The sequence below is a fragment of the Actinia tenebrosa genome, unplaced genomic scaffold (genome assembly GCF_029948245.1).
Source record: "Actinia tenebrosa isolate PJP-AT-01 unplaced genomic scaffold, QUT_ActTen_1.0 PGA_scaffold8__29_contigs__length_14323225, whole genome shotgun sequence".
Lineage (NCBI taxonomy): Eukaryota > Metazoa > Cnidaria > Anthozoa > Actiniaria > Actiniidae > Actinia > Actinia tenebrosa.
In genome coordinates this window covers 1,226,454-1,242,621 of record NW_028292585.1, presented here as the reverse complement: position 1 = coordinate 1,242,621, position 16,168 = coordinate 1,226,454, and the positions used below count along the sequence as shown (strand labels likewise).

The 16,168-nt window shown below is 38.7% G+C and overlaps 2 protein-coding genes across 5 annotated transcripts in view; one reads left to right on the top strand and one right to left on the bottom strand.

The window, feature by feature from the left end:
- The window catches only part of LOC116302983 (uncharacterized), a 38,565-nt gene extending 36,880 nt beyond the window's left edge, over positions 1–1,685 (bottom strand). The window contains 1 exon segment of the mRNA XM_089023981.1: positions 1,619–1,685. Coding sequence (XP_088880107.1) covers positions 1,619–1,668 — 50 coding nt within the window. The 5' untranslated portion in view covers positions 1,669–1,685.
- LOC116289563 (patched domain-containing protein 3) lies at positions 1,505–15,532 on the top strand. 4 transcript variants are annotated; one of them, XR_016118693.1, is made up of 7 exons: positions 1,505–2,394; positions 2,630–2,716; positions 10,378–11,196; positions 11,429–12,516; positions 12,853–13,299; positions 14,010–14,500; positions 14,633–15,532. XR_016118693.1 is itself a non-coding variant. In XM_089023982.1 (6 exons), exons 2-6 carry the CDS (start codon positions 2,637–2,639, stop codon positions 14,429–14,431), a joined length of 2,856 nt encoding a protein of 951 aa, XP_088880108.1. In that variant the 5' UTR covers positions 1,505–2,394; positions 2,630–2,636; the 3' UTR covers positions 14,432–15,532. The 4 variants fall into 4 exon arrangements, 3 of the variants coding, with proteins under 3 accessions (XP_088880108.1, XP_088880109.1, XP_088880110.1); XM_089023982.1 differs by having other exon boundaries at positions 14,010–15,532; XM_089023983.1 differs by lacking the exon at positions 1,505–2,394 and having other exon boundaries at positions 2,425–2,716; positions 14,010–15,532.
- The last annotated feature ends 636 nt before the right edge of the window (positions 15,533–16,168 follow it).

Sequence of the window (16,168 nt, the reverse complement as noted above, 5' to 3'; positions counted from 1 at the left end):
TGGCATTTTTTTGCCTTGTTAAAAGCCTCCTGGTTCTCTTTGGTAAATTCCATCTTCTTTGGACGTCTTAATTGTTCTCTAATCTCCCCCTCCTCTTCTCGCAATGCTTCTAGAAACTCATTAGCTGCGTTCTTACCTCGGTAAATCACAGGAGGGTTTGCTTTACCGTCTGATCTGACTACTATGTAACCAAAGGAGCAGATCTCGTGTAATCCTACCTTATTCGTGGCACCACGTTTCTGCTCTTCCTTAGTTATCAACGCTTCGAAGTCTGCATATATCACGTAAGGCACTTGCATCTGCTTTTGATGGTTTGCGTATGAAAGCTCTTTGTTGGTGGGCATCTGGATCCGTTGCGCCACTTCTTCGACTCCGCGGCAGATCTCATCGTGTTTCTTTAGGGCATTTAAGGATGTAAATGACAGCAAGCAGCAGTCACAGAAGTACTTTTTGCCTTTGTGCTTAGTATGTCTGTAGAATAGTCTGCTAATGTGTTTAACCCATGAGTAGTGTCCGCCGTGGTAGAATAAATGTACGCGCTCTCCTTTACTTTTTGACAGAACTAACGGTACTATCGTCTGCTCTCTGACTCCGTAAACGTTAATTGCTAGATCGTTTATTTCCTCAAATATGGGGATGTCTATCAACTGCATGGGAAATTCCACACCATCCCACTCTAAATCATCTGTGGGATACTTACTTGTCCTACAGGGATCCTTCTCTGCTGGATACAGTGCAGACCTGATTGCCCACATAAAGCATCGATTGTCTTCATTCTTCACGTTTACAATAGCCTTCTTCCTTTCTACCCACGTTGGTAGCGGTACGTAACTCCCCCCTCGTATGGGTACGTACCTGGCTATACTTATCTCTATTCCTTCAACCTCCTCTACTGTCCAACCCGATCCTTCTTTCGTGTAGTTAGACAGCGACTCCATTATTGCTTCTAAGGCTTCACTGAGTGACCTATCCAGATTCGTGGATTCTAATATCACTAACGACTTTGATCGCAACATTGCTGTCGTCATTACCTCGTCTTTTGACAAACTTACTTCTACCATTATGCTCGCTTTCAGGGCTCCTAATTCTTCTATACCTTTTCGGAGAGTCCTTTTAACCTTCCTTTCTGACTGACGCCAAAACTGTCTAACGTCAATCTCACCGTTACCGGGTATTGACACCGTGCTGAAGTTGCTTTGGGATTCCATCTATATAATAGGAAATATTTTATACCTAATACCAAGCACTTTTTAGGTCGTCGTAGTCGTACTCACAGTCCTGACAATGCCAAAACAATTTAACCTTAGTCTCAAACTTCTTACCACATCCACAATCATAACTGCTCATACACTTCGTCTTCATTTTCAAATGCTTTTTCAAATCCGCTTCTTTCTTAAAAGTTCTCTTACATTCTTCGCACTCCATATATAGACTAACATATTTAAGTGCGCTGTTGCCCTCAACCACACTTGGAGTGGGGGTCGTCCGTAGATGGATTTTTGACGCGGGTCTTACCCCGTGTTGAGATTGCGCTGGAACCCCCATTCCCTATACTACTATCTTTTAGAAGAATACGTTATGCACGATAATTTTTTTTCTATAATTAAACCGACCGTACCTGTACCTCCTTTGACCCGACCGCCGTTGCAATTCTATTTCCTCGTCCATATTTTCTAAGAGGAAGATTGATAAGGAAGACGCTTAGATTTTATCAAGAATGAGTAAATTACAACTCCATCTTGACTATAGTTGAGTTCTTACCTTTGAAACTGCCCTCTTGTCTTTGACCTACTTTGCGTATATTGGGCGTAAATTATCTCCTTTGTAAGGATGCCGATGCCTAGCTAACTTGAAGGCGGAGCTTAGTAATCCGCTTGTAAAAGGGGAGTGAGCGAAAAAAAACAACGCCCATCAAAGAGTACATTATAATGATTTTCCATCTGACGGTTACGATCACTAAATTTCAGTTAACTCCCCCTGCTGGTTTCAACCATTGACGTCGCTTCAGCTTTATTGGTTTTTACTTTCGCTAGTCAATTAAAAGCCTTGATTCTTTCTGCATTAATATGAATACATCATCTCGAAAATTCCAGCTAAAGGGTAATTTCTGTGCTCTGATTCTCCATACAGCGTTTGCTTAAGACGTAAGAAAATTATTTCGTAGGCGCACTTTTGCTAATACTTACAAAACCAAGTCAAGGTAAGCTCAATAATAAAATATGACGTTTGCACTAGTGGTAACATAATAAACCATTGCACGTCACGTGCAATTGGTCACGCGATAGTTGTGCTGGTCACGCACGTTCGCGTCCAAACCTTCAGTTGTTGCCATTTCTAAATTTGTAATCACAAGTAAAACAAGAAGGAAAAAACAGCTTTTCATTCAATAAGGCCGTATGTATTACTGTCTTTCTAATTATATTTTTTGCTTTGACATGTGTGAAAAGCTTTTTCATTTGCTCATATGGTAAAACCATATTTGTATGTTTTTGTATGTGAAAATCGATTACCAAACGCGCTGCAACACCGTGTCCTCAATATAGAAATCGCCATTTAGCTCGATTATATTCGTGAATAACCTTTTACTCGCTTTTGAACTGGACTACTGCTTTACAATTTGGATTTTTAGGGACGAAATGTCACAAACAAGAAGAGAAGCAACTTCCAAAGCTGACAACAGCTCTGTGCATCAAAAGCAATCAGAAGAACCGAAAAGGTGAGCGAAAAATCGATTATCTGTTGGAAAAGTCTTCCTTGCCATATTATATTCAAATATCGAAAAGCTGAATTGGAGGGGAGAAATATCCCTATGAATTGAATAGAATCGAATAGAATCTTCGTTAATTCAGTGCTATCCTGATCTATCTTCAACTCGCACTTTACAGGAAGTATCAATCGTTTTGTACTAGTAGTCCAGTCCAATAAACCATACCAATATAAGAGAAGGAAAGTAGCTTCTTTCCGAAACGTCTCCTTTGCTAGAGTACTTTGAATCACTAGCTATCGATATTATATGCACTTCATGGTTGCATACTACTCGCGAGTTAGCTTGTTTTGTATATTGTGCTTTCCTTGTGTTTCTCTAGTGCATTCCGGGTATCCACTTTGTTTCCTTGTATTCCCTTGTGCTTTCCCTGTTACTCTAGTGTAGTGTAGCTAAAAAATAGAATTTTGACCGCCTTAAGGAATATATTTACACATTAGTAGCAAATTTTTAACAACAGTGTTGAAAGCCGTTCGTAGGCAGAGCATTTATGCCATACTCATCAAAGTCATCGAACAACTCAATCTGGAACTCCAATATTCCAGTTCCGGTCCAAATTTTGGCATATGTAATAGATTTCATAAACGTGCATATTCGCACGAAAATTGTATAGCTCGCTTTAAAATCAAAATACTTCATTTAAGAGCGACTGTCCAGAAATATCGAGCAAAATCGAAAATTTGTGGCCACAATCAAAAAAATAAAAGTCCTTCATTTTTGGTCTGTAGACAATGTTTTTTGCGTTTATGAACGTACTGGGGTCGGTTTTTCGATCTACGTAAAAAATCCGGATTTTTTTGAAAAAAACGATTTCACCCCGTGTCGCTCTAAAAATTGCTCAAGAAACGGCTGCGAATTACGCTTTCAAAAACATTCTCGCTCCAAGTGAAAACCCAAGTTACAATCAAATTTGCAACTGAATTCAAGAAAAGGGGTGTTGAACAATTGTTCCAGGTGATTTTAGACGTTTTAAACTAAACTTTAGATAGAAAAAATTGCATTCTTCCAGCACAGTTATTCACAGTCTCGATTTTACCTCACATTTATAAAAGCGATTTTTTGCATGTGGCCATTCTCCAATTTTTACAAAACTCAAGCTGTACAATGTTCAAATGATAGAATAACACGAACTACAAAAATTAGTTTGGGTTTTTCCACGGGCCTTATGAAAACTTTATGCGAAGTTGGAAAAATTTGCCATGTAAATATGCAAATTAGCAGTTTGTTTACATCTCCACACCACAGATCACGGCCGCGAAAAAAGTCATCTAAAATAGTTTTAACAGCTTATTAATCCACACATTAGCCTATCTAAGGACTATCTAAGCATGATTGGCCTTTGTTATTATTTTAAACAATTATTTGTTGAAGTTAAGCCTACACTTCCGGTGTTGAAGACACTCAGCTTGCTTGCCTGGGTGGCATTCCATCGGTGCGTAGTAGACTTAGGCCGCGGTCACACTGGAGCTTAAATGCTGGCTAAATAAATAACACTTGTTTGTTTAACCTGTTCTATACAGAAATGCATGTGTGACCGACCTTTACCTCGATTATGAGATTTCATGTAATCCGAGGCGAAAACAAATAAAACTACAAAAGTTCCGAAGCTTAAGTTAAGACTAGTTCTTAGGAGGTTAGAAACGAGCTAAGTAAACACTTTAATGAAGGAATAACATCTTGGCCAATGAGCGAAGAGTAGTTTGTTCATCTGATCACTACTCACTTCGGCACTTTCCCGCGTTTTTTACCTGAAGCTTAAAAGTTATCATGGCTACACGCTTGCTAACCGGTACAGTTTGTCTGAATCGTGTATTCTCTCGCTCTAGCTCGGGACCGACTAGAGCAACAAGCTCTTCGAAAGTATTTTTTGTCATCCGGAAATGTTCTTTCCAGTACATGGTTTGGGAGGCGTTGTTAAGCTGTACTTCGAACCAGCCAATCTGTGGCCGAGGTAAAGTCCAAAATCGCCTCTCATGGCGTCTAGTTAAATTTTGATTTGCAGAAATACGAATGCTGCTGTGTTCTGCAATAAACGCTGCCTACGATAAGCAAACTGTTGCTGTAGTACTTGAAATATTCGCCTTCTTGTTTGACGTCTACGCAAACTTTGGTTTTCACGTGAAGTTACAATCGTACGCCAGATAAACAACGAAAGATAAATGTTCATGTCGGGAGCATGAACTGAAATAACCTTAAGTGATTCGCAAAGGTTTATGTTTATTTAACCTATAATAAGACAAGCCATTTATCTAATGTGACCACTTTGTTCTTAATACCGTCTTAAGATTGTTAAGATCATAATCAAAAGAAACCCATCTCAAGCCTATTCAGTGGCCCCAGTGTGACCACGGCCTAAATGACTGTTAACATGCTCTATAAACGTTACTATTCCTCACTAGTGGTATCCAGCTTATCACATAGTATTTTCACATACTAAGTATGCTTGAAAGTTTGCATTACTTTGTAAATAAGCAGGGATCAAACCTGTCAAATGGCGTGACAAACAACAGTTTGCGCGGAGCAGGACGTGACGTCGTTTGGTACAGTACGTTTTTTATTGCCTGAACATCTTGTGATTTGGCATAAACTAAAGAGAATCACTCGTTATCAAGACTCTCTATGAGCTTTCAATTATATTGTTCTTTACGACAAAAAAACCCCCATTTGAATAAGGCTGCGTTCATATTGTATGGCAGAAGGGGTGGGGGCAGATGAAATCTTTAAGTGACAAAACAATTCTTAAGACCACCCAAAAGTCCCCCAAAAAATAATATACCCCCCCCCCCCCTGGCAAACTCTCGTAGCTTCTTCTAAAAATTTTGCATCCCCCCCATTTCTCTGAAAAAAGGTTTTCAACCCACCCACCCCCCCCCCCCCTTTTTATTGGTAAAACTTTTTCCGATCCCCCCTAAATTCAATCTGCCCACCCCCCCCCCCCCCCTCACCACCACTCTCTGGCATACATTATGAACGCATCCTAATATCTCATGGAATTCAGACATCAAAGAACTAGTTTATATAAAAGCTAACTAGAATCATCGAACCACATCCCACATCGATTTGCAATCAAGTAGCTTGCGTCCCTCGTGTTGTTCGACTTAACAAAGTCAATTCTTCCATTCGTAAGATAACTTCACTCTCTTCGTTGGCCTCCCCAAGACTATTTCTATATGTGTAAGGGACTGGTCATAAAGTATGGGGGGTTGGGGGGGGTTGGGGGGGACAAAATCAGGGGATGGGTCACATAATTTTGAACTCCTTAAAAGGGGTGGGCTGTTGATAAAATTTGACAACTAAAATGGGTGGGCCTGCAATTTTGCTTCAAAACTGGTTTTGGGTCATCAGGATTTTCAGCATCATTTTATTTGGGCCACGATAAAAAACACTGATTCTATTCTGATTTTGCCCACCCCCACCCCCCCTATATTTTATGACCAGTCCCTAATCAATGATGTAGTAGCGTCAAGCTTGCACAATTTCACGACTGAGCACTGCGCAAGTAGTCATGGCGTCGTATAGACCGTATATATTAGTCAATGTCATGCTAGCAATCCACCAACCTTCCTGAACCAACAGTAAGAAAAACACCAGTCTCTTTTAACACAGTTTTCGATCCACTTTTGCTCAAACCCCACTCTGCTTTTGGATTCCCACTCTTTCTTTTGGGTCAAACCCACAATGACCACCAATGATAGCTTGAAAAGAACATGATTCACGAGCCTCCATAACTGATGCTCACCATAATTAACAAATTTCTATACTGACTATAAACACTTTGTTAAATGCTGCTTTTATTTTTGTCTACCTGGTAATGTACAACAATTTTTTGGAATTTGATTGAAACTATCAAATTCCTGGACATTTCGGCCACACACGCGTCATGTTCAGATCACAGTTCTATCAAATCGCACTATCGACATAAAATGTTATATATATATATACTTTAAAATGTATTTTCTTTTTTCTCAGTCTTATATCAGATTTACGCTTCCACGAAACCAGGCGAGTCTATAATACATTCGATCTATTGTACAGCCATGAAGCTAGTGGGGTAGGGGAGGGGGAATTGTATATCAGGCTACAACTGCACTCATTATACATGTAACCAATTTTAAACATGACTTCGATCAAGCAAGAAAACATATGACAGCTAAAAAAAACAAATCTTGATAATGAGTGATTCTCTTTAGTTTATGCCAAATCACAAGATGTTCAGGCAATAAAAAACGTACTGTACCAAACGACGTCACGTCCTGCTCCGCGCAAACTGTTGTTTGTCACGCCATTTGACAGGTTTGATCCCTGCTTATTTACAAAGTAATGCAAACTTTCAAGCATACTTAGTATGTGAAAATACTATGTGATAAGCTGGATACCACTAGTGAGGAATAGTAACGTTTATAGAGCATGTTAACAGTCATTTTAAGTCTACTACGCACCGATGGAATGCCACCCAGGCAAGCAAGCTGAGTGTCTTCAACACCGGAAGTGTAGGCTTAACTTCAACAAATAATTGTTTAAAATAATAACAAAGGCCAATCATGCTTAGATAGTCCTTAGATAGGCTAATGTGTGGATTAATAAGCTGTTAAAACTATTTTAGATGACTTTTTTCGCGGCCGTGATCTGTGGTGTGGAGATGTAAACAAACTGCTAATTTGCATATTTACATGGCAAATTTTTCCAACTTCGCATAAAGTTTTCATAAGGCCCGTGGAAAAACCCAAACTAATTTTTGTAGTTCGTGTTATTCTATCATTTGAACATTGTACAGCTTGAGTTTTGTAAAAATTGGAGAATGGCCACATGCAAAAAATCGCTTTTATAAATGTGAGGTAAAATCGAGACTGTGAATAACTGTGCTGGAAGAATGCAATTTTTTTCTATCTAAAGTTTAGTTTAAAACGTCTAAAATCACCTGGAACAATTGTTCAACACCCCTTTTCTTGAATTCAGTTGCAAATTTGATTGTAACTTGGGTTTTCACTTGGAGCGAGAATGTTTTTGAAAGCGTAATTCGCAGCCGTTTCTTGAGCAATTTTTAGAGCGACACGGGGTGAAATCGTTTTTTTCAAAAAAATCTGGATTTTTTACGTAGATCGAAAAACCGACCCCAGTACGTTCATAAACTCATCTAATAGTGTCTACAGACCAAAAATGAAGGACTTTTATTTTTTGACTGTGGCCGCCCCGTGCTCGATATTTCTGGACAGTCGCTCTTAAAACGTAAATACAGGCTAATATTTGCCCAAGATCTCTTTCATAATTGCTGTACGTTTTATAATTTATCGATATTTCTTAATGAATCATCATTTTTTGAAGAAAAATTAAAGGAGATCAAAACGCTTCGATTGTTCAGGTACTGGGTGAAAGGACCTCTGTTTGTGTTAGAAATCTAAAGGAGTTTATACTTAGAAGTTACGTTAGCTAAAAAATGAAATTTTGACCGCCTCAAGGAATATATTTACATTAGTAGCAAATTTCTAATAACAGTTTTGAAAGCTGTTTGTAGGCAGAGCATTTATGCCATACTCATCAAAGTCATCGAACAACTCAATCTGGAACTCCAATATTCCAGTTCCGGTCCAAATTTTGGCATATGTAATAGATTTCATAAACGTGCATATTCGCACGAAAATTGTATATACAGGCTAATATTTGCTCAAGATCTCTTTCATAATTGCTGTACGTTTTATAATTTATCGATATTTCTTAATGAATCATCATTTTTTGAAGAAAAATTAAAGGAGATCAAAACGCTTCGATTGTTCAGGTACTGGGTGAAAGGACCTCTGTTTGTGTTAGAAATCTAAAGGAGTTTATACTTAGAAGTTACGTTAGCTAAAAAATGAAATTTTGACCGCCTCAAGGAATATATTTACATTAGTAGCAAATTTCTAATAACAGTTTTGAAAGCTGTTTGTAGGCAGAGCATTTATGCCATACTCATCAAAGTCATCGAACAACTCAATCTGGAACTCCAATATTCCAGTTCCGGTCCAAATTTTGGCATATGTAATAGATTTCATAAACGTGCATATTCGCACGAAAATTGTATATACAGGCTAATATTTGCTCAAGATCTCTTTCATAATTGCTGTACGTTTTATAATTTATCGATATTTCTTAATGAATCATCATTTTTTGAAGAAAAATTAAAGGAGATCAAAACGCTTCGATTGTTCAGGTACTGGGTGAAAGGACCTCTGTTTGTGTTAGAAATCTAAAGGAGTTTATACTTAGAAGTTACGTTAGCTAAAAAATGAAATTTTGACCGCCTCAAGGAATATATTTACATTAGTAGCAAATTTCTAATAACAGTTTTGAAAGCTGTTTGTAGGCAGAGCATTTATGCCATACTCATCAAAGTCATCGAACAACTCAATCTGGAACTCCAATATTCCAGTTCCGGTCCAAATTTTGGCATATGTAATAGATTTCATAAACGTGCATATTCGCACGAAAATTGTATATACAGGCTAATATTTGCTCAAGATCTCTTTCATAATTGCTGTACGTTTTATAATTTATCGATATTTCTTAATGAATCATCATTTTTTGAAGAAAAATTAAAGGAGATCAAAACGCTTCGATTGTTCAGGTACTGGGTGAAAGGACCTCTGTTTGTGTTAGAAATCTAAAGGAGTTTATACTTAGAAGTTACGTTAGCTAAAAAATGAAATTTTGACCGCCTCAAGGAATATATTTACATTAGTAGCAAATTTCTAATAACAGTTTTGAAAGCCGTTTGTAGGCAGAGCATTTATGCCATACTCATCAAAGTCATCAAACAACTCAATCTGGAACTCCAATTCCAGTTCCGGTCCAAATTTTGGCATATGTAATAGATTTCATAAACGTGCATATTCGCACGAAAATTGTATAGCTCGCTTTAAAATCAAAATACTTCATTTAAAACGTAAATACAGGCTAATATTTGCTCAAGATCTCTTTCATAATTGCTGTACATTTTATAATTTATCGATATTTCTTAATGAATCATCATTTTTTGAAGAAAAATTAAAGGAGATCAAAACGCTTCGATTGTTCAGGTACTGGGTGAAAGGACCTCTGTTTGTGTTAGAAATCTAAAGGAGTTTATACTTAGAAGTTACGTTAGCTAAAAAATGAAATTTTGACCGCCCCAAGGAATATATTTACATTAGTAGCAAATTTCTAATAACAGTGTTGAAAGCCGTTTGTAGGCAGAGCATTTATGCCATATTATTCCAGTTGTTCCGTTCCGGATTTTGGCATACGTAATTAGGTTCCATATATAAACGTGCACATTCGCACAAAAATCAAAATACTTCATTTAAAACGTAAATACAGGCTAATATTTGCTCAAGATCTCTTTCATAATTGCTGTACATTTTATAATTTATCGATAATAATAATATTGCTATGTACCTCATGTTCCTTTGTGAGTAGACTTTGAAGCGAAAACAGTTCATATAAAATAAGTATAGGTTATAACGGACTGTATTGTGAAGTTCAAGATAATAACGATAATAAGATAATAAGATGATATCACAGGTATCCCAGTAATAAGTTTTGCTACTTGCGTAACGGCTCGAAGCAAAAGCTCATTAGATTGTTTTATTGATCAACAGCCATCAACATGGGTCGACGCCCTGCCGCTTCTACTGGTTGGCGCTCTGTCGATGTTTTCACCAAAAGGTGGAGAAAATGTTTGCAGCTTCCAGTGGAACGATAGCATCACATCCCAAAATAATACTCCTGTTGTGTTTGACTATCGTTGGATGCTTCTCAATCGGTTTTGCTTGGCTGAACTTCGAAAAAAGATCGTCTAAGATTTTTGTGCCGCAAGCAAGCCAAGGAATGAAGGACTTAAAAAAAGCCGAACAGCATTTCAGGCTCAACTTACGTCAAGAGATAATAATTCTTGTCCCGAAATCCAATGAGAAACTCTTGTCAGTAGAATGCTTAAAGGACGCACTTGCGATCCACCAGAAGATTGTCAATCTAAACCAGTACTCCAAGATCTGTGCAACTCTGTCTGGTATTGAGGGCTCCTCATCCGACGAATGCATGTTTATAAATCCTTTAGAAATATTCAAATTCCAAGAGAAGAACTTAGTCAACATAAGTTCACAACTCGGTGTTGCATCTCTTTGTCCTTCGCCCGCTCTCATGAGCAATGGCAGACCTTCTTGTCAAAATATGAAACGCATGTTTGGGAATGACAAAAAGAACATTGGCAACATCTCAGACGTTCAAGCAATGCGACTCGTTTATTATCTGAGAGAGGCAGACTCTGATGAAGACTACGACAAAGTTATTGCCTGGGAACAAGCGTTTCTCGATATGTTGTCATCATTAAAGAATAACATGACCTGTGCAGAGATCCTTTATGAAGCCGAACGCAGTTTAGATGATGCTATTGATGACAGCAGCAGTTCGGATATAAGGTAATGGCTTCTTTGTCACAAGCAAATATTCCCCCTTCGGTCAAATAACTATACTGAGAGAGGTTATCTGTTCTTGTTTTGGCGCTCACCTGCAGCGAAGTAGAACCTCTGGAAACCGAGGGTATATATATATATTAGTCAGAACGCGTACCCCCCCGTACCCCCCCCCCCCCCCCACTCCTCCCTTCAGCCCTCATGCGCAATTCAAATAAAATTTATTTTGGTTTTGTAGGTACTTTGCGCTGACGTTTACGATCATGATAAACTTTGCCAACATCATGTTGGGTAAGATGTGTCGGAACCCACTGACCGGCCACTCGTTGCTTGGTATGGGCGGTGTTATCTGTGTTGCTCTTGGCATAGCTGCAGGGTTTGGATTTTCCATGATTATACAAACTCCGTTTGTGAAAATAGTAGGTGTTCTACCTTTCCTGGTAGTTGGAGTAGCTATTGATGATTTGTTTATAATCATTGACGAGCTCGATAAGCAGTCCCGTGATCTATCAGTGAAAGAAACTGTGGTGCTAGTGATGTCAAACACAGGGGCCACCATTACCATGACAACCATAACAGATCTGGTGGCCTTTGCAGTTAGTGCTTCGTCGCAATTCCCCTCAATTCAGTATTTCTGCACGTATGCTGCCTTCACGATAACTTTTTCATACTTGCTTATCGTAACAGCATTCGTTGCGCTGTTGACCTTTGATGTCAAAAGAATAAAAGCCAATCGCCGCAACTGTTTGCCTGTCTGCTTTGCACCGCCGCCCAAGGAGGGCAAACCACCATGGGATGAACCTCGACAGGCAACGTCCAGTAAGCTAATGGAAAGATGGGGCACATTCCTCATGAAATCGCATATCAAAATCATCGTCATCCTTATATCTTTGGGTCTCCTGGGTGCTGGAATCTATGGGACAGTTAACATCGGTGAAAGTTTCAATAGATCTCTGCTGGTGAGGGACAATACCCAGTACAAGGCGTACCTACAGGCAAGAGATAGATTCTTTGAACGACCCATTGAAGTGAGTGCTGTGGTAGACGAGCACTTAAACTATGCCACGAAAACCTCACAAGAAGCCCTTCAAAAATTAGATGGCATAATAATACAAAATAAACACTACAAGAACCAGATTAGTTCATGGATTGACGAATTCATATCATTTTGTCAACGACGAAATCTGACTACCGAGGGTTCAGATTTCATTCCAAATCTAAAAACGTTTCTTGCAACTCCTTTTTATTCTCACTTTACGCAAGACGTTAAGCTTTCAGATGACAAGCAGAGTGTCGTGGCGTCGCGCATTTTGGGCTACATTCAAGGTAAAATCATGTGCTTAGTTTTGTATTGTGCCTAGTCGGTGTTCACTTGCGACGCAAACAAAAGTGAGCCATACAGTGTCGGTCTTCTCTTCAGGTGTGAGAAATTATGAAAAGTGAACAACGTACTTGGTGCGCATCTCTGGCCCTTATGCTTGTGTTGCAAGTGGCATCAACACATATTGCCAAACAGAGTCTCCTGGCTGCAGAACTGACGGATTATATGATGCATTATAAACCTACTTTAAATATGAGACAATACATGTTTATCATTGTTTCTGTGTATTTAACTTAACTTCTGGTTTTTCTTTTCTTTTTTCCTTCTTTTTTTTTTTACAGATTCTCATTCCTCGGTGTTTCAGCGCGATGCTATGCTGACTTTACGCAAAGATTTATCTACAAAGTCGTCTCTCCGTGCCTACCCAATTGCCAAACCCTTCATATATCTAGAGCAATACGCAATCATTTTTACGGAAACAGTGAGAAACTTGGCAGTTTCTTCGTTAGCAATCTTGCTAATCACAAGTCCTTTTCTTGTTGACTTAATCGTTACCTTCCTTGTGTTTTTGGGTTTTGTGGCTCTAATCTTCGAGTTGTTTGGATTGATGTTTATCTGGGGAGTATCCTTGAACTCGATTTCTATGATCAATCTGGTGATGGCTATTGGGTTCTCAGTAGATTATAGCGCGCACATCGCCCTTTCGTTTCTCAAATCAGACGAGGCAACGCCAGAGAAGCGGGTGGTACACGCCTTAGAGAGTGTTGGTGCCAGTGTTACCCTAGGAGGTATGTCGTTAATAGAACCGTTCGTTCTCTCTCCTCGGTGCCTTCTTTGCGAGCAGAGTCTCTCCTCTTTCCTTCCCTTTAAGCGGGGAAGAAGGAGACTCAGCCGATGTAGAGCGTTAAAATTTATTGATAAGACTCGAACGAAACCAGTAGTTTTCAAAACGGGTTTTCTTAACCAAATACACCGACGTAATTCGAATGTAATTTGACGCGGCGGCTGTCAAAATCATGTATAGTATTTTGTCAGCGTTCGGCCGAGTTACCTAACGCATGCTCGATAAAATGATAAACGTCCTACATCAGCAGCGTATCCTCCCCTCAATTAATAGCAAAGGAGAATAGACTTTGCTAGCAGGGAACTCAGTACCTGGCCTGTAAACAAACAAGGAGTAGGGATCAACTAAATGTTCTCTACTTCATATGCAGCTGGCAAGTAATTGCTCTTTCAAGTGATTAGCAGCATCAAAATTTTGCGCTCTAACATATGGATTATATATATAAACTTTCATTGGAGGTAAAGGGATGTAGAATCCTGGATTAAAGATGGAGAATAGGGAATCCAGGATGAGGAATCCGCAATCCAGCGTTTCATCGAAATGCAAAATCCATCTTTCATTCCGGATTCCCATACACAGTCAAACCAAATTAAAATCATGCAGAAGTCCACTAACTACGGACTTCTGGTGAATGTCTTTTCTTTTTCGTTTCAGGCATAAGCACACTTTTGGGAATACTGCTGACTGCGCTGTCAGATTCCGAAATCTTCCGTATATTTTTCAAAATGTTTTTTGGCATGGTTCTTCTTGGTCTCCTCCATGGACTCTGCTTCCTGCCAGTTTACCTCTCTGTCATTGGCAAGTGGAGTAAGCACGTTTCTATGGCATTGGTCAACGAATCCCGTGTACAGAACGGAAATGAACTGGTAGATGAGGTTCATGCGAATGCAGATGCTTTAAACGAACTCGATGCAAAAGCCTGTGGAAGCCAACAAGGAATGTTTCCAGCCATAAAAACTAAGGATTCAGCTGTATTGGAAGGACAAAAAACCCAAAACACTAACAAAGCTGAAAATAATTTTGATACTTATCCTCAGACCCACCAACAAGCATCGAACATCACGACTAAGCTATGATCCATAAAAAACATTACAGCAACTGAGTGCTATGTAGGTTCAGGTTCTTGGACACTGTTTCAACCACAGGTAGCCTCTGTTCTAAAGCTGTATTTCTAGAAAGAATGTTTGGGTTTGTTTTCATCGTATTTTATATAAAGAAATTTAAGAGTACAATTCACTAACCTTAGTTGACGTCTTTTTATGCATCTTCAATTGCAGGCGATTTCCCGATGGTTTTTCTTCATTTTATCCATTTCCTTCAGATGGAAATGATGACAAAGGAGGTTGACCAACCGTCTTCACTCTCGGTACGTTCTACTTGAGGTCGATTCATTCAGAAAATACAAATTCTGTCGCAATTTTACTTCACAGGAGCACGAATGTATAGTTCTCCGATACGTCCATACAGATGAATAAAACCCAGATATTAATACACAGACCATTAGCCTTGCCTTGAATTTCGAACTTCGACTCGGTTTACTCTGCAGGTTAGAGACTAAAAGCTCACGGCGAGGCCTGGAAACCATAAAATTTATATCGCTTTTGGATACATTCGAATCGCTTCGAATCCCTTCGGGAAAAGGAGTGTTTGGAGCCAACGATTTAACTATCAATTCACAATGGAATTTTCCCCTCTTTTTTCCGTTAACAATTTTTTCAACATCTTTTGATATAGTTTTATTGATCGTTTTAATGCGAAGTAAAAATGCGACAGTAACCTTTCACTGCGGTTGATAATTCATTGTTTAATTCCCCGGACGCCATCTCACCGAAGGGATCCGAAGGGATCCGAATAGAAGGTATCTGAAGGGATATAAATTACCTCATTGTCATTTATTCTAAGGAGATTCATAAAATGAAGAAAAACCCTTGAAATTGTCTGCAGTTGAGCACAGGGCTTTAATACCAACAGATAAACTAAGTTTAGTAAGTTTTACTCTTAATTAAGTTCCTATAGTAAAATACATTCTCCCTTGAACTGGTACAGCTCTAGAACAGAGCTTTTGCTGCCTGTGTTGTCAAATATTGTACAATCACCCACCATACCATAGTTAGCTATGCACCTACTCAGTCGTGACAGTATGGAACAAAAAAAATAAAAAGATTGATCGATTGAAATGATTGATTGAATTAGTTTTAATAGTTTAGTTTATTAATATTTCGTCACTAGAAAATAACGGAGACTCTAACACAGGGCAACGCCCCAATTGCTATTCAGCCCCTTATAAACTACAAATAGGTAAGAATGGATGATAATATAATAATAATATTAATATTAATAATAGAATAGATAATAATTGAATAAATAGTTAACGAAAACGATGGAACACTTGTACCTTAGGCAAAAAGATAGTAATGCTGTACGAGATTACTAACGCGGGGACGGACCATTAGATAGTTGATGGGGGGGGGGTTGCGTAAACCCCCCAAAAAATATCGAGCAACCTCTTCTGCTAGAAGAAATATATCTAACTGTACACAAAAAAATAACGTGCAAGGTTTAAGCCAAAAAAATAAATATCATGCAACCAAAATTCCTGCAACCCCCCTCCCCCCTATCAATTATCTAATTGTCCATCCCTAAGGCGGTCTGTATGAATTTGTTATTTTATCCTTAAAATGATGAAAAATGATATCTTTGAATTTTGGGACAGATTCAGCATGCTTCAGAGAACTAGGGGGTTTGTTCCACAATTTAACACAGACCTGAGAAAAAGTACTTGTAAAGTATAGCTGACAGTGAGATAAACGAGG